General features: G+C 47.6%; 1 protein-coding gene across 2 annotated transcripts in view; it reads right to left on the bottom strand.

Moving 5' to 3' along the window:
- Window positions 1-18255, bottom strand: part of CNDP1 (carnosine dipeptidase 1) — a 57235-nt gene that overhangs the window by 29087 nt on the left and 9893 nt on the right. Inside the window, exons 2-3 of one of the 2 annotated variants that reach the window (XM_024235714.3) lie at window positions 4392-4517; window positions 960-1109 (exon numbers count right to left, since the gene is read on the bottom strand). In XM_024235714.3, coding sequence (XP_024091482.3) covers window positions 960-1109; window positions 4392-4517 — 276 coding nt within the window. 2 annotated transcript variants of the gene reach the window in all.

Raw genomic sequence — 18255 nt, 5'->3', positions numbered from 1 at the left:
CCAAGACACTTTTAATTAAGATATAAAACCTAATTAAAAGTAAAGTGCTTCTTTAGATCCACATTGACAATTAGCATCATTAACTGAATGTGCTCTTCAGCAAGAATGCAGATGGGCCGGCACGGTGGCTCATGCCTGTAATCCCAGTACTTTGGGAGGCCAAGGAGGGTGGATCACAAGGTCAGGAGTTGAAGACCAGCCTGACCAACATGGTGAAACCCTGTCTCTAATAAAAATACAAAAATTAGCTGGGTGTGGTGGTGCACACCTGAAATCCCAGCTACTCGGGAGGCTGAGGCAGGAGAATTGCTTGAACTGGGACCTGGGAGGCGGAGGTTGCAGTGAGCTGAGATTGCACCACTGCACTCCAGCCTGGGCTACAGAGCAAGACTCTGTCTCAAAAAAAAAAAAAAAAAAGAAAAGAATGCAGATGACAACTGGCTTAAATTAGGTGGACAAATCCTAGAAAACATGGATGATTCTGAGGTTCCTCAGTGCTAAAGTAAGCACAGTGGGTGCTTAGATTTAAGACATTCATGATGGAGTAGAGTTCTAAGAGATGGTTCTGATGAAAAAAATGCTGCTCCAGATACAACTGCTTTGAGAAAGATGCATATGAATTTAAAGAAAAGGACAATTTCCTTTTCCTTAAAGGACAAATTTGAACTTTGTGTCCAGGAAGTGAAAAGTACAAGGGGGTCCTTTCCATGATAAGGTGACCTTCACTTGTCATCTGCACTGGCTTCTAAGAGCCAACCTGCTCTGGAGTCCTGATGTGACTGGAAAGCAATAACACGGCTTCATTTGAGACCAGGGGAATGTTTCATCTTCATTGGGAATTGGCGTTATGGGGGGTTTTGGTTGAGGATCAGGGTGAGCCTCTCCCTTGCGACCCCCGGGAAGGCACGACTGACGTCTAGAAGTAGCACCTCCCTCGGTGGGAGGGAGCCCCACAGCACCTGCTGAGGACCCATGTCCACCGAGGCCACACGGGCCCCCAGGCGCTGCAGCGTGTCCGCAGCCATGGCCATCATTCTGAAGAGCTCTTGTCTGAAGCGAGGCACAGGCTGCACAGAGTCGCTCTCGATGGCCACCCACTCCTTCAGCATCTAGGAGGAAGAGCAAGCAGGCCATTAGCATGGGGGTCCCACATCTGCTCTGCGGGGGGAGTGAGGGGAGGGCAGGAGACAGCGAGTCCCCAGGTGCTCTTCTGTTGATCGAGGACCTGAGGACCTATGACAGTGCCAGTGAACACTGTGACATTTAAGAGTAACAGACAGAAGAGCTGGGGGTTTAATCAGGAACCCGGAAGCCAGAGACGCCTGGTTAGTATAGAAGGTCAGGCAGGACGGGCTGGGAGAAAGGTGATGGTCTGGGTCCTCACTGGGTTCACCAGGGCTGTAAAGAAGGGCAAGTCCCCACCCACTGTTTCTAATTATTAAGAACTGAGGAGCTGGTGGGTTCTCAGCTTTCTCCAGGACTCCTGGCTTCCCACACCTGGTCCTGGAAGCCTCCGAGCCATGACTGAACCCCACAGGGGCCTCCACTGGGCTGCAGGTCCCTCCTGACATGCTCTGCATTTAGATTCCCTGGCCTGCCCCTCCCTGTGCCTCTAGGATCCCACAGGCACTGTGACCTCGGGCTTAAACTCAGCCTGTCATCGCTATGTGACTTTGGGTGTATTCCTTAACCTCCCTTAGCCTGAGTTTTCTTATCTGCATGAGAAAGTAATGCTCCCAGCCGGGCCCGGTGGCTCACACCTGTAATCCCAGCACTTTGGGAGGCACAGGTGAGCAGATCACTAGGTCAGCAGATCCAGACCATCCTGGCTAACACGGTGAAACTCCGTCTCTACTAAAAACACAAAAAATTAGCCAGGTGTGGTGGTGGGCGCCTGTAGTCCCAGCTACTCGGGAGGCTGAGGCAGGAGAATGGCGTGAACCTGGGAGGTGGAGCTTGCAGTGGTCCGAGATCGTGCCACTGCACTCCAGCCTGGGCGACGGAGCAAGACTCCATCTCAAAAAAAAAAAAAAAAAAGTAATGTTCCCTAACTATAGGGTGATGGTGAGGACCACTGAGGTAACGGGCGCACAAGAGTCAGCACAGTGCCCAGCACCTGGCAACCACTCCAGCAGCACTGGCTGATATGAACGACTGATAAGAACCATTCATATGCCTGTGTTGGAACCTGAGTGGCTCATACTGAGACAATCAGCATTTTTATGAAAAACTACACAGATTTGCTGATCTTGGACTTCTCTTCCTGACTTATTTCAGTTTGATCTCCGCATCCTGGTTGTAGCGCTTTTATTTTTATTATGAAGGCATTTATCTAACCCTAAGGAATATTGTGTTTGACATTTTTAAACTGGAATTTACAGAGCAGAGACTGCTGGCTTCTCCCTAAGTTCAGTGGATCTGGGTATGTTTGATGGACTTAGGAAGAGATGTTTTGGCTGAAAGGCCTAAACCAGGATTAAATCCCCACCACACACTGATTCTGGAAACCCCACTCAGGTTTCAAAAATCCAAGAGGCATTGATGCCTAGTTAATATTTCAGTAAGAAGAAGGATTACATGAAGGTCAGATTTAGGAACAGTAGGCTGGGCATTCAGCCTCATGCCTTTAGCCTAATTGCATAATATTCCCAAAATTGGTTGATTGATCCAATAAATGTATACTGAATGCCTGTCCTGTGCCAGACATGATGTGGGGGGCTTGGGGTACAAAGTCCAGGGAGACTTCAAGGAGCTCCCAGTCTGGTGAGCACAGACAACAACACATCAGTGTGCACATGTGTGGGGGTGTGTGGGGATATGTGTGGGGGTGTGTGAGGATACACGTGTGGGGGTGTGTGGGGATACACGTGTGGGGGTGTGTGGGGATACACGTGTGGGGGTGTGTGGGGATACACGTGTGGGGGGGTGTGGGGATACACGTGTGGGGGGGTGTGGGGATACACGTGTGGGGGGGTGTGGGGATACACGTGTGGGGGGGTGTGGGGATACACGTGTGGGGGGGTGTGGGGATACACGTGTGGGGGTGTGTGGGGATACACGTGTGGGGGTGTGTGGGGATACACGTGTGGGGGTGTGTGGGGATACACGTGTGGGGGTGTGTGGGGATACGTGTGTGGGGGTGTGTGGGGATACGTGTGTGGGGGTGTGTGGGGATACGTGTGTGGGGGTGTGTGGGGATACGTGTGTGGGGGTGTGTGGGGATACGTGTGTGGGGGTGTGTGAGGATACATGTGTGGGGGTGTATAGGGATGGGACCAGATGGCCACAGAGGGGACAAGAGAGTCTAGGAGAGCGGGGGTAGGGAGGAGCTGGTGAGTCTGTGAGCTCAGGCAAGCTCCTGCTCTCCCATGCCTTCTCCTGTCTCCTCCTGCTCCCCAGGCCTCCCTCTTTCTGCCATTCCTCCTCACCCTCCCTCCACTTTAGCCCCACTCCCACCCTGTATATGTACAGACCCTGTATAGTGAATTAGGGATGAAGCAAAGGATTATAAACTTGGGAGGCTGAGGCAGAAGGATCACTTGAACCCAGGAGGTCGAGGCTGCAGTGAGCTGTGTTTGTGCCACTGCACTCCAGCCTGGGTGACAGAGCAAGACCCTATCTCAAAAAATAAAAAAAAAGAGGGCCAGGCATGGTGGCTCACACCTGCAATCCCAGCACTTTGGGAGGCCGAGGTGGGCAGATCACTTGAGGTCAGGAGTTCAAAATCAGCCTGCCCAACATGGGGAAATCCCGTCTCTACTAAAAAATACAAAAATTAGCCAGGCGTGTTGGCAGGTGCCTGTAATCCCAGCTACTTGAGAGGCTGAGGCTGACGCAGGAGAATCACCTGAATCTGGGAAGTTGAGGTGAGCCGAGGTCTCACCACTGCACTAAAGCCTGGGCGACAGAGCAAGACTCTGTCTCAAAACAAATAAATAAATTAAATGAAAGAATGAATGAATGAATGAATGAGATAAAGTGCCTATTGCACACATGCTACAAAACAAACAACATTGCTGCTGAACTTTGCAGAGCTCCCTGGCTCCCCAGCTCTGCCCAGGCCTTACAATAATGTCAGGTGGCATTAGGAATGGGCGACCTGATGGATCAGGGCAGACTCGAGCTCAGCAGAGGTGCTGGTCATCTCTGCGTGGACATCCCTGGACCAAGTGTGCTGGCTATGAAGACCCAGTGCCCTTTACAGGAGGAATGGCTAGGAGGGATCTCTTCTATCTATCTAATGAATACTGAAGATTTTTAACCCAATGACCAGTCATAGGCATTTTAAATGGAATTAGGCAAAAAAATCCACATCTCCAAGCAAATAATTGTCTCACCCAAATACCAAAGGATATAATCCAAGCATTCTGTGTGTAGTTTCTTTCTCCTACCTGCACAAAGTCATCCTGATGGAGGTCAATGTACTGGAAGACTTTCTCTAACAGCACTGGGGGAGGGGAGGGTGAGGAGAACATGCCGCCCTCCAGCAGCAGCAGCACGGCCAGCAGGGATGCAGCCTGGAAGGATTTGACACGGCAGGAACGAATGAAAATCAACGCCAGTTGCTGGACTTCGGACCTTCCAAATTCCTCAAGAAGGTCTGTTACCTCACACAGCTGCCTCCAGTCAGTCGGAATAAAATAACACAAGGCGGTAGAACCAAACATGTATTTTTTGCTACGTCTTTCCCCAAACACTTTATTTCCAATGCTAAAGAATTTTAATAAAACAAAAACTGAGTTAACAAGCTCGTCTTTAAATAACATCATTCCGTTTATTCCTAGGATAAGGTGTTTCCTCCTGGCCCCTCGGGGAGGCCACTTCTGCCGCCCAGGAGTGAAGGGCGATCTTTACAAGAGAGAAAAGAGCAAGGTAGAACCAAAAACAAACACGCAAAAATCTTCCATGTGTGATGAACTACTGTAGTAGACAAAAGAATTTCTGGCCAGGTGCGGTGGCTCACGCCTGTAATCCCAGCACTTTGGGAGGCCGAGGCGGGCGGATCACAAGGTCAGGAGATTGAGACCATCCTGGCTAACACGGTGAAACCCCATCTCTACTAAAAATACAAAAAATAAGCCGGGCGTGCTGGAGGCGCCTGTAGTCCCAGCTACTTGGGAGGCTGAGGCAGGAGAATGGCGTGAATCCGGGAGGCGGAGCCTGCAGTGAGCCGAGATCTTGCCACTGCACTCCAGCCTGGGCTACAGAGCGAGACTCTGTCTCAAAAGAAAAAAAAAAAAAAAGAATTTCTGAGCAATGCCTAAAATCCAGTGTTGTGGGGTTTCTTCCCACTGGCTCCTGAAATCACAGTACTTTCACAGGAAAGGAAGAAAAAGGTCTGAGGTGGTGGTTCATGCCTGTAATCCCAGTACTTTGGGAGGTCGAGGTGGGCAGATCACTTGAGGTCAGGAGTTGAAGACCAGCCTGGCCAACATGGTGAAACCCCATCTCTGAGAGACCCATCCACAACCCTGTCTCCCCCCTCCTTTCCCCTCCCTGACCCCTTCTCAGTCTCCCCAGCCCGTCCACATCTGGGATGGCTCCACCTGGGTGTCCTTGGGAGCCTAAGAGCCAGCATTCCTCCTTGACCCATGACAGGAAGGTCCTGTGGCAAAGTGGGCAAGGGTCACCCCTTCACAGAGGCCCCCCAGAGCCCTGTCTGGAGTGGGAGCTGCTGGCATCAGACCCAGGGGCCACCTGCACATCTGGAGGGGGCCGTCAGCAACGTCTCCCCCAGTGCAGCCCGAGCCATCAGAGGCGGGCTGGAGAAGAGGAGGGAGGGAGCGAGGGGTGGGAAAGGCCAAGGGGGCTGCAGCCCTTGGTCAGACCCCCTACGTCAGATTTTTGGCTAGGAAAGCCACCAGCTATCCCCAGGAGACCAGCTGGGCTCCACTTTAGAAGCCAAATCCACCCTCCTGCAGCAGAAGGAAGGAGGGGAGAGTTTAACCCAGCCTGTCTCTGTTATTTTTGTCTCTGGAATCCCATCTTATATTGTTTTAAATGTTTGAGATGTTTTACATTATAAAATTATGAGTTGTTTAATCTATGATTCTTTAAATGGCCACCTTTCCATAGGTGGAGGTGAGCAGGGGTTGCAGGGAGAACAAGGGGAACTAGGCTGGTGAAGTCTCAGTGCCATCCCCGAGACCTTGAGAGACAGATGTGCTCAAGAGCGTCCTTGAGAGGATGCTCATCAAGGGTGTGGCCCCGCCGATGTTGCTTATTTTACAATGGAGCATCTGCAAGGCTGTTTGAAAAGCAGTTGGTTGAATATTTTACTTTTCATTCTGTCATTTTCATGGCGTCCTCTAATCCACTCTCCACGAAGCAGCCTGGGTGATCTTTTTAAAGGTGGGGCAGATCGCAAGACTCCCTGTTTTAACTCTTCCAAGAGGTCCCACTGCCCTTGGGGTAAAGCAAATATCCCCATGGCTCCCAGGTCTTACATGGTGGAGCCCACCTGCTTCTCCCACCAGACCTCCCCCCTTGTTGGGGTACCATGCAGGGCCCCTCCATCACTTGCCATGTGTTCCCAAATGCATTGCTGAATCTTCGTCCATGCCCCTGCCCATCCCTTGGCCTCAAGCCCCCATAGAGTGAAGGTGAGCTGGGGAGCATCCAAACTGATGAGCCCCACAACACATTGCACAGTGCATCTGAAATGAATTTGTGCACGGGGAGCTGTGTTCTGTCTCTTCTAGGAATTCACTTCCAACAAAACATCTGGTCCTACTGAAAATGTCCCAGACGGCAAGAAAGAGTGCATCTCTCTAACCAGAGTGTCACTCAGCACCTGGGGTCAATCCATCCCATGCCCAAAAGGAGAGCCACTCCCTGGCTGTTCTACCTTCTGTCAGATCAGCACTGAAATGCTACAGGGATGTTCAGGCTTCAAGAACTTTTCAGCTAGGATTCAGCTGGCATAAAATCTGAGTGACCACAGAGAACCTGTGTTCACAAAACAAGGTGGCAGAGTGAGAGTCAATGCTGGATGAGGGCATGTGGATAAAGCAGTGCAGTCGGGGTGGCATCACGGGGAGACCACAGGCCTAACAGTCAGGAGGGCCAGCACCAAGTCAGCCCTGCCAGATCCCAGCTGTACTCCTTCGGGTACCTCTCTGAGCCTGAATTTCCTCAGCTGTAATCAGGGACTGGGAGCCTCACAGTGGCCGAGGACCCAACCAAAGAGCTACAGAAAATGTGTGGCTCTGAGAGGACAGAGAGCTCACCAGCTGTCAGGAAAGCAGTCAGATGTGCCATGAAATGCAGACCGTGTCCAATCATGGGGTGGGGATGGTCAACAGCAGCATCTTGGAAGAAACTGGTGCTGAACACTGGGAAGGAAGGAAGGGTAAGCTTGGAGAAGGGCAGGCATTCAGGGCAGAAGTTTGAACCTCTGGAAGTTTCCTCATTTTGAAGTAGGAGAATGTATCAAAACGTTCTAGTAAGAGAGTCTGAATTTTGCTGGAGAATAATCAAGAGGAAATTGTAAAGTTTAAGAATAGTTATAAATATTCTGGAGAGTGAACTGGCTTAAGGACACACATACATATCAATCAGATAGAACCGAAAATCCAGAAATAAATCCTCACATTTATGATCAACTGATTTTCATCAAGGGTGCAGAGATCATTCAATGGGAGAAAAATAGTCTTTTCAATAAATAGTGCTGGGAGAATGGATATCCACATGCAAATGATAAAGTTTCACCCCCTTCCTCACACCATATATAAGAACTAACCCAAAATGATCAAAGACCTAAATGAAAGTACTAAAACCATACAACTCTTAAAAAAAAAAATAGCTGTAAATCTTCCTACCTTTGGATGAGGTGATGGTTTCTTAAGATATGACACCAAAAAATCGATAAATTGGACTTCATTAAAAATAAAAACATTTGTGCACCAAAGAACACCATCAAGAAAATGAAAAGACAACACGTAGAATGTGGGGGGAGGGATTGCAAATCATATATCTGATAAAGGACTTATGTTGAGAATATAAATAATAATTATAGTTCAATAATAAAAGACAGCCCAATTAAAAATGTGCAAAGGATTTGAATAAACATTTCCTCAAAGAAAATATGCAAATGGCCAATAAACACATGGAAAGTTTAGGCTTAGCATGATTAGCCATCAGGAAAACACAAATCAATCTACATGAGACACCACTTCCTACCCGCTAGGATGGCTAGAACTAAAAAGCCAGACACTAATGAGTTTTGACAAAGATGTAGAGAAATTGGAAACTTCATGTACTGCTGATGGGAATGCAAAAGCCTACAGCCACTGTGGAAAACAGTCTGAAAGTTCCTTGATCAATTAAACATAGAGTCACCATATGACCCAGCAGTTCTACTCCTGAGTACATATCCAAGACAAGTGAAAACATATGTCCACACAAAAACTGGTATGTGGATGTTTATAGCGGCATTATTCATAGTAGCCAAAAGGCAGAAACAAGACAAATGTTCATTAATGAATGAATGGATAAATAAAACGTGGTATATTTCACTGAAATATTATTTGGCTATACAAAATGATTTTCATCTTACATAAAAAGGAATGAAGTACTGGTACATGCTACAGTGTAGACAAAGTTTGAACACATTGTGCTAAGTGAAATAAGCCAGACACAGCGGCCATGTATTGTGATTCCATTTATGTAACAGTCTAGAGTAGGTAACTTCATAGAGACAGAAAGTAGATTGGTGGTTACCCAGTGGGAAAATAGGAGGGGAGTGCTAATGAATTTGGGGTGATGAAAATGTTATAAAATCCAATTGTGGCAATGGTTGTACAATTCTCAATATACTAAAAGCCATTAAAATTACAGTTTAAATGGGCCAATTGTAAGGTATAAGAATTATATCACAATACAGTCATTATAAAAATAATCATAGCTATAACCACTCATTTGACAATACAAATATATTATTGAATATTAGAACTGTAGATAGAGGAAGTTATGCAGTGGTTAAAAGCAAGGTCAAGGTAAGAACTGCGTCCAGTAGGTGGTGCTGATGAGTCGCTCATGATCTCCCTGGCTGCCCTGCACTCAGAAGGCTGAAGCGGGATCCAGCCCAGCTCTGTGGGACTTAGCCAGGAGCCAGGGGCAGCAGATGAAGCCAGTGGGAGAGACTCCTCTGGCCCTCCAGTAGCCAGAGAGGGAGCTCAGGCAGGAGGAAGGCTTCAATAAAGGCTCTTGGAGACAACAGTGGCTACGGTTTTTTTTTTTTTTTTTTTTGCAATTGATCCAATCGATCCCTCTACATTAACATTTGAACTTTTATTTTTCCTTCAGACAAGTTCCTTTAAAAAAATTATTTGGTGTTCCTCTACAGTGAAAAATAAAAAAGGACAGTTGGAAGAAGGAAATAAGCTGCAGGAAAAAAATATGAAAACAGTGATTGTTGTAAGGACAGAATAGTTCAGATTCAGCAGGAGCCTCCTCCTCCTCTGGCCTGGGGAGAGCAGCTTAGCCCTGGTCTCAAATAAAAGACTGACCTGATGCCCTGACCTCACAGAGTGGCCCTGACAGCAGGGGTCTGACAAGAGGAAGTGCATGACTTTATCCTCCCTCCCTTAATGAATTTCCTCCTCTCCCTCCCTTTTCCCCACAGAGCAGGGCAGCCTGCTGTAGTCCATTTGCTGTCCAGGTTCATGGACCTTGACTTTGGACATGAATCCCCCCTTCACCATCTGAGTGGGATCTGAGACTCCATCCATTTTTCTCCTGTTCCTCTATGCCTCTGTTTTTGTTTTTGTTTGTGTGTGTGTGTGTGTGTGTGTTACAGTTGTGCTTGACCTTGAACTAGTTACCTGTATTAGGCTGTTCTTGTATTGCTATAAAGAAATACCTGTGGCGGGATAATTTATTTAAACAAAAAAATAGGGTTAATTGGCTCACAGTTCTGCAGGCTATACAGGAAGCATGGTGCCAGCATCAGCTCACCTTGTGAGGAGGTCTCAAGTAACTTCTACTCATGGCAGAAGGTGAAGCAGGAACAGGCAGATCATGTGGCCAGAGCAGGCGCAAGAGGGATCGGGGAGGTGCCACACACTTTAAACAACCAGTCTTGCATAAACTCACTATTGCAAGGACAGCACCCAAATACCTCCCACCAGACTCCACCTCCAACATTGAGGATTACATTTCGACATGAGAGTTGGGCAGGGACACGTATCCAAACTGTATCATTCTGCCACTGGCCCCTCAAATCTCAAGTCTTTCTCACATTGCAAAATACAATAATGGGCCAGGCATGGTGGCTCATGTCTGTAATCCCAGCACTTTGGGAGGCTGAAGTGGGAGGATCATGAGGTCAGGAGATTGAGACCTTCCTGGCTAACATGGTGAAACCCCATCTCTACTAAAAATGCAAAAAAAAAAAAAAACCAAAAAAACTAGTCGGGCGTGGTGGCGGGTGCCTGTAGTCCCAGCCACTTGAGAGGCTGAGGCAGGAGAATGGCATGAACCCGGGAGGCGAAGCTTGCAGTGAGCCGAGATCACACCACTGCACTCCAGCCTGGGCAACAGAGCAAGACTGTCTCAAAAAAAAAAAAAAAATACAATAATGCCTTTCCAATAGTCCCCCAGTCTTCACTCATTCCAGCATTAACTCCAAACTCCCAAGTCCAAAATCTCATCTTGAGATGAGTTCCTCTTATCTATGAGCCTGTAAAATCAAAACAAGTTACTTACCTCCAAGACACAATCAGGGTAGAGGCAGTGGGTAAATGTTCCCCCTCCAAAAGGGAGAAATCAGTCAAAAGAAAGGGGCTCCAGTCCCCATGCAAGTCTAAAACTCAGCAGAGTGTCATTAAATCTTAAAGCTCCAAAATAATCTCCTTTGACTCCATGTCCCACATCCAGGGCACATTGCTGCAAGGGGTGGGCTCCCAAGGCCTTGGGAAGCTCCACCGCTATGGCTTTTCCAAGGTTAGGATGCAAGCTGCCAGTGGATCTACCATTCTGGGGTCTGGAGAATGATGGCCTCCTTCTCACAGCTTTATTAGGTAGTGCCCCAGTGGGGACTCTATGTGGGGACTCCAACCCCATAGTTTCCTTTTGACCTGTCCTAGTAGAGGTTCTCTGTGAGGGCTCCACCCCTCCACCCCTAGGTTCTTTCTAGGCACTGAGGCTTTCTCATACATTCTGTGAAATCTAGGTAGAGGCTGGCAAGCCTCCCTCACTCTTGCACTCTGTGTGTCTGTAGACTTAACACCATGTGGAAGCTGCCAAGGCTTACAGCTTGCATGTGCTGAAGCAGTGGCCTGAGCTGTATCTGGGGCCCTTTGAGCCACAGCTGGAGCCTTCTGAGGCTGTACAGAGCAGTGCTGTCCCAGGTCTGGCCCATGGAACCATTTAGTCCTCCTAGGCCTCTGGGCCTGTGGTGCGAGGGGCTGCCTCGAAGGTCTCTGAAATGCCATCAAGACCTTGTTCTCATTTTTTTTGGCTTTTAACACTTGGCTACCTTTTAGTCATGCAAGTTTCTCTAGCAAGTGGTTGCTCTGCAACCTGTTCAAATTCCTCTTCTGGTAATGATTTTTCTTTCTCTGCCATATGGCCAGGCTGAAAATTTCCCAAACTTTATGCTCTGCTTTCCTTTTAATCTTTTTCCCATTTAGAAAAAAAAAAAGTGCAGCTCACAGCCAGTGCTCATTTAATTTTATATAAACTCACTCTTTGAGGCTGAAGCAAATCTGACTGATTTTCAATGTGAAAATAAAATATAAAAACGTTCAGGGAATTCTTTCTAAACAGAACTAACATCAGAATCATCAGAATCATCTGTTTCAGATTCATTAAATGAGTTTTTCACCCACAATTATTCAAGAACAATGTTAACATCACGTGTAAGAATGCTATGTTTTCTAGGATTTGACATTTTCAGCAGTTGAAAATTACTACATTTTGTAAATGGAAATACCACTAACTAAAACCAGAATGCCGTAAATAGAATGATGTCTGTTGTTTCCAAAGTCAATATACTAGAGTGATGTGAAAATAATAATAAAAGCAAGATAGTTCATGGCAAAGTTATCTCAGGGTAAATGCTGCAGCCACAAGTGCCACTGGTGAGTATTCTTGAGGCAACCAGGAAAAGGATTAAATATAAATTCCAACTTTAAGTTATTTCTTTACTTCCACATCTGAACATAAGTTGTTAGAAGCAGCCAGGTCACATCTTGAACACTTTGCTACTTAGAAATTTCTTCTGCCAGATACCCTAAGGCATCACTCTTAAGTTCAAATTCCACAGATCCTTAGGGCATGAATACAATGCAGCCAAGCTCTTTGCTAAGGCATAACATGGGTGAGCTTTGCTCCAGTTCCCAATCAGTTTTTCCTTTCCATCTGAGACCACATCAGCCTGGACTTCACTGCACACATCACTGTCAGCAGTTTGGTCACAACCATTAACCAGTCTCTAAGAAGTTGCAAACTTTCCCTCATCTTCCTGTTTTCTTCTGAGCTCTCCAAACTCTTCCAACCTCTGTCCATTACCCAGTTCCGAAGTTGTCTCCACATTTTCAGGTATCTTTATAGCAATTCCCCACTCCTCAGTACCACTTTTCTGTGTCAGGCTGTTCTTGCAGTGCTATAAAGGAATACCTGAGGCTGAGTAGTTTATAAAGAAAAGAGGTGTAATTGGCTCATGGTTCTGAAGGCTGTATAAGCATGGTGCCGGCACCTGCTCAGCTTCTGGGGAGGCCTCAAGGAGATTTTACCCATGGTGTAAGGTGAAGAGAGAGCAGGCTCCTCACATGGCAAGAATGTGAGCAAGAGCAGGAAGCACCATACACTTTTAAACAACCAGATCTTGCAAGAATTCACTCACTATTGTGAAGACAGCACCAAGCCAGGAGGGACCCACTCCCATGACCCAAACACCTCCCACCAAGCCCCAACTCCAACACTGGTGATCACATCTCAACATGAGATTTGGCAGGGACTCAGATCCAAACTCATCACCCAGTGAAAATCTAGGGACGTAGAAAGGTTACTCCTGGCTTTTGACCTTGCAAAAAGAAGAAAGAGGAGCTGGAGAACAGGAAGTTGCATTTGAGGGGGCTGGGGTTAGGGATGTGCAGGGTGAGTCCTGGACTGAGAGAGTCTTTTCGGCGGGGATGGGCAGTTGCCCAGCTGAGGGTGGTAAGCTCCCACTGGCTATGGGACCCTGAGGGGAACCCCACTTGCTGCATAGGCTTGTGTTTATTCCAGGTGGTTATTCTTGGATATTTAGATTTGGAACAAAAGTTCCAAGTGCCCCTGTGCTGAGCCTTTTCTCTAAATACTGTAACTCTTAGGGGGAGGTTTACATCCTCTGCTGTGTTACCATCACAACCTGTCCTTCCCCCGAAGTGAGAGGTCCTGGGAAACTTCCTGAGTCTTCTTAGCGTCTTGATATCTCGTTCTCCTCTTTTTCCTCCCACAGCTATCCAAGCTTCCAGCGGACACTGGCACTGGCTTCGCCTCCATCTCCCTCCTAGCTCTCACTAACTACTGGAGAGTTGCATGCCCTGTAGGCTTAGCTGATGGAGGCCTTGACAGTGGCCCAGGACACTTTAAAGAAGGACACTTCTGTCTCCTGCCAGGAAAGGAGCAGGCATCCCTAAAGGAGGACGGAGTAGGGGTGCTGTGGGAAAACCCCACTTCTGCACTGGTTGTTTTTGTTTATTTTGGGCATTGAACAGAAGAAAGAATAGAAAATGAAAGAAAGCACTCTTGCCTCCATCCCCCACAAAGCCTCAGGCCAAGGATGGGTCCTTGGTGTCCCCACAATGGCCAATCAGCCAGACTCCTATTCAGGGGAAGAAATCTCAATGCCAGTCAGTCATCCTGGATGCTGAGAATTCTATTGCCCTCCTAGTCTAGAGTCCTTGTGGGATTGTTTTATAGAGGTTGCTCTGTCCTGGGTCTGCTCTGATGAATTTGTTATAACACAGAAAAGAATGTTTTATTAGCCTAGCTTATCTCACCATCACGGGATTTTTAAAAAACAACAAAAACGGGTTTTTTGGGATTCTGTTGATTTCCTGTAGGCATGGAGCTGAGCCAACATGGCTCCTGCAGATTGATTAACTCACTCTGGCGGCAAGTCCCCATGGAGGAGTCAGTGAGGGCGTGGTTTCCTTCAGCCACTGGAGAAACTCCAGGGAGCAAAATTCCTCAGAAAGTCCCAAGAACTGTGAGCCCCTCCATCATCCTCTAGTCCAGCCTAAACTGTGAGTTTGACCCCGGAGAAGAACATTGGCTGAGGCCAAGTGCAGCTTAGACTAATTCCCAGAATGTGAGGCCACATACCATGTGAAATGGCTGGAAATACTAACAAAGTTTATCCAGTTCGCTAGGATCCTAAAAGAGCTGCTCCTTGAACACTGAGCAGAGCTGCAAGAAGTCAGAGACCACCGAAGCCAGGGGATGGACGAGGAATTGAGGAATTGAGTGCCAGTCACGGGGTGGGTGTTTTTGTGGTTTGCAGGGAGAGCTGGCCTAGAGCTCAGGTGCTAGCACTTAGGAACTGGCTGGCTCAGGACACAGGCTCTGAAGCAGGGACAGTGGGACCTACTATGTGCCCTCAGGGGGGTGGCACGAGAGAATACGGCATGTGGCACCTACCAAGCGCCTTAAGGGGGGGTGGCACGAGACAATACCACATCTGGCACGTCACAGCCCAAGGCACTGTACAGCGTCTTCTCTCCTGGGCAGAAGACGGCTAGTCCAGCAACCAAGCCGCCAGGGTGGGCCCCCGGTGCTCCCACCTGTGTCTGGGGTCCTCGTGGGTAGGCGGTGGGGAAGAGAAAGCTCGCATTGTCAGGGTATGAGGCTGGTGTGATGCTAACGGGAACAATGCGCCTTTAGACACTTTTATTCCCCACAGTCTGGACAGGGATCTGAGCCTCGCAAGACATCAGCCAGACAGACAGCACAGCACCACTTTGCACTACTTTCGGAAACTTCCGTCATCTAGAAACGTAACGGCGGCTTGTAGCATAATGACAGAGCCAGTCAAACAACAATGACAAAAAAGAGTGAATGAAATAACAAGTGATTTCAGTTATTTCTCCAACAGGCCAGAATCTCATGACAGTTAAATCAATACATTGAAGTATACCCTACCAGGGACAGTGGCATCATCAGATAAGGCTGGGCTTTGAGTTCCTCAGAGGCAAAAGCATGTTTCCAATGGGGGAACAGGGCATGGCTCTTGGTTTTGAGGGGTGAGAGGTGTAAATCCTAAGGGATCCATGAGGCTGTGCCTGATGCTGGAGCCAAAACCCAAGGCGAACATTCCCCTTTGGAGATCTCGTAGCTATGTCCACACCAGAGCCACTGGCTTTTCTTCCTTTAAATCTCATTTGAGTGATTTTTGTGTAAAAGTGTCGATAGGATATTTACAGAACACCTGCAGGGGAGACTGTACAATCTCAGGGGGCAGCATGTGAAATTAAGATGTTCCAGCCGCAGAACAACAGAAAGGAGGAGGAGAGTCGGAGGGAGTGGGGAGCTGAGAGAGACGCAGACTGGGGACAGAGGAGGGATGGTGAGGAAGACAGCAGAGATATCTCATGGAGTCAGGAGAGGAGAGCCTGGCAGGGTTTTCGTGGGACCATGGGCCGAGGCGGAGACACCAAAATCCAGCACCAAATAACACGTTTCTTTTCTAGAAACCTGTAATTACGTACACACCCTTTAAAGTGTCATCTTACACATTCAGCTCACAGCAAAATTACTTTGACTTCAAAGTGCCAGGCTTTAGGCGTCCTTGGTGCCTGTGAACCAAGGTCCCCGGTTAAAGGCGGGGGTGGACTCCAGGGCTTGGCCACCTCTGGCGATGGCATCTCAGGCCACCTTTTGGCTTTGAACAAAAGTTCAACAAATGTAAAGTCGAGAACAAGGCAGATTGGAGGAGAGGGCGGGGCTTTCCCATCCGTCTCCACTAGCTTCCTCAGGCTGCTGGAACAAAGCATCCCAAACCGGGGGCCAAACACCAGGACTTTATTCTCCCATAGTTCTAGAGGCCAGAAACCTAAATCACGTGTTGGCAGGGCCGGGCTCCCTCTGCAGGCTCTAGGGGAGGGTCCTTCCTGCCCCTCCAGCTTCTGGTGTTGGCGGCAGTCCCTGGCACTCCTTGCTGTGACTGTGTCCTTCCAGTCTCTGCCTCCGTGTGTGCACAGCCGGCCTCTTTCTGTGTCTCTCTGTGTACTCTCATCTTAGGAGGGCACTGGGTTTTGGATTTAGGGCCCACTCTACTCCAGAGTGACCTCTTTTTAACTAATTACATCTGTAAAAACCCTGTTTCCAAATAAGGCCATGTTCTGAGGCTCCAGGTGGACAGGCATTTTTGGATTTAACCCAGTACACCCTGGTTATTATTTTCTTACCACTATATAATACCCTTTTTTTTTTTTTGAGACAGAACCTCGCTCTGCTGCCAGGCTGGAGTGCAGTGACGTGATCTTGGTTCACTGCAACCTCCACCTCCCAGGTTCAAATGATTTTCTTGCCTCAGCCTCCCAAGTAGCTGGGATTACAGGCATCTGCCACCACGCCCAGCTAATTTTTTGCATTTTTAGTAGAGATGGGGTTTCACCATGTTGGCCAGGCTGGTCTCGAACTTCTGACCTCAGGTGATCCACCTGCTTCAGCCTCCCAAAGTGCTGGGATTACAGGCGTGAGTCACCATGCCCAGCCTTCTTATCACTATATAACATTCTATTATTTGTTTACTTAATAATTACCTGTCTGGCTCTCATGACATAAGCTCCATGAGGTCTAGGACTTTGTTTCTCTTCTTTCAATAGCCCCAAGTGCCTATGTACTGTCTATCATAGAATAAGATGCCAATGCACATTTATTTTTACATATTTATTTTTTGAGACAGTCTCCCTCTGTTGCCCAGGCTGGAGTGTAGTGGCATAATCACTGCTCACTGCAAACTCAAACTCTTAGTGTCAAGTGATTCTTCTGTCTGTGCCTCCTGAGTGGCTGGGACTACAGGTGTGCACCACCAAGCCGGCTTATTTTTTAAGCTTTTTGTAGAGACAGAGTCTTGCTATGTTGCCCAGGCTAGAGTGCAGTGGTGTGATCATAGCTCACTGCGGCCTGGATCTCCCAGGCTCAAGCCACCCTCCTGCCTCAGCCTCCTGAGAAGCTGGGACTAAAGGTACAAGCCACCATACCTGGACTGATTTTTTAAATTTTTTTTAGAGATGGGGTCCCACTATGTTGCCCAGGCTGGTCTAGAACTCCTGAGTGCAATTGATCCTCATTCTTTGGCCTCCCAAAATGCTAGTATTACAGGTGTGAGCCACAGTGCCTAGCCTCATTTCCTCTGCTTTCTTCTAGAACTCCTACTACATTGGAGTCTTTCTATCATATATCCTCCAGATCTCTTAGTTTTTCTCTTTTTTTCTTGTTATCTCTCTGTTCTGATTCCTGGGCATATTCTCTGTAATATTTTTCAGTTCATTAATTCTCACTTTGACTGTGCCCAGTCTAGAATTTTTACTGTTCAGTTATTTCAATGACTAGTTACATTTTCAGGATGTCTAATTGGTTGATTTTCATACCCATCTGTTTTTAATTTATTTTGTTTTATTTTTTGAGACAGGATCTCACTCTGTTGCCCAGGCTGGAGTACAGTGGTGTGATCATGGTTCACTGCAGCCTCAACCTCCTGGGTTCAAGTAATTGTCCCACCTCAGCCTCCTAAGTAGCTGGGACTACAGGTGCATGCCACCACATCCAGCTAATTTTTGTATTTTTTGTAGAAACGGGGGGGGGGGGGTCTCATCATATTGCCCAGGCTGGTCTCGAACTCCTGGGTTCAAGTGATCTGCCTGCCTTGTCCTCCCAAAGTGATGGGATTACAGGCATGAGCCACCACGCCTGGCCCCTGTCTGCTCCTGATTCATAGGTGCCTGCTTACGTTTTGTATTTTCTCATTCTTTAATATGGGTGTTAGTCTTTCATTTGTCTCTTGAAGAATTTAAACATACTTCGTTTGCATCCATTTTAAACATGTTCTACTCTTTGTATGTCAGTCTTGGTAAACCCATTTCCTAACACATTGCAAAAGCTATTTTTCTTAAGGCATGTCTTTCTTACACACTTCAGAACTTTGGCTTGCAGCCTCAACTTGAATGATAGTCATTTTATTCTCCTTCTCTGTTATGAGTTCTGCCTAAAATGCAATGGTTGCCTCCACCTGGTGCTTTAAGATGCCCATTCCAGGTCCAGGTC

This window comes from Pongo abelii, chromosome 17 (genome assembly GCF_028885655.2).
Source record: "Pongo abelii isolate AG06213 chromosome 17, NHGRI_mPonAbe1-v2.0_pri, whole genome shotgun sequence".
Lineage (NCBI taxonomy): Eukaryota > Metazoa > Chordata > Mammalia > Primates > Hominidae > Pongo > Pongo abelii.
Note: the sequence above shows the minus strand (reverse complement) of the source record. Positions and strands in the feature narration are given on the sequence as shown.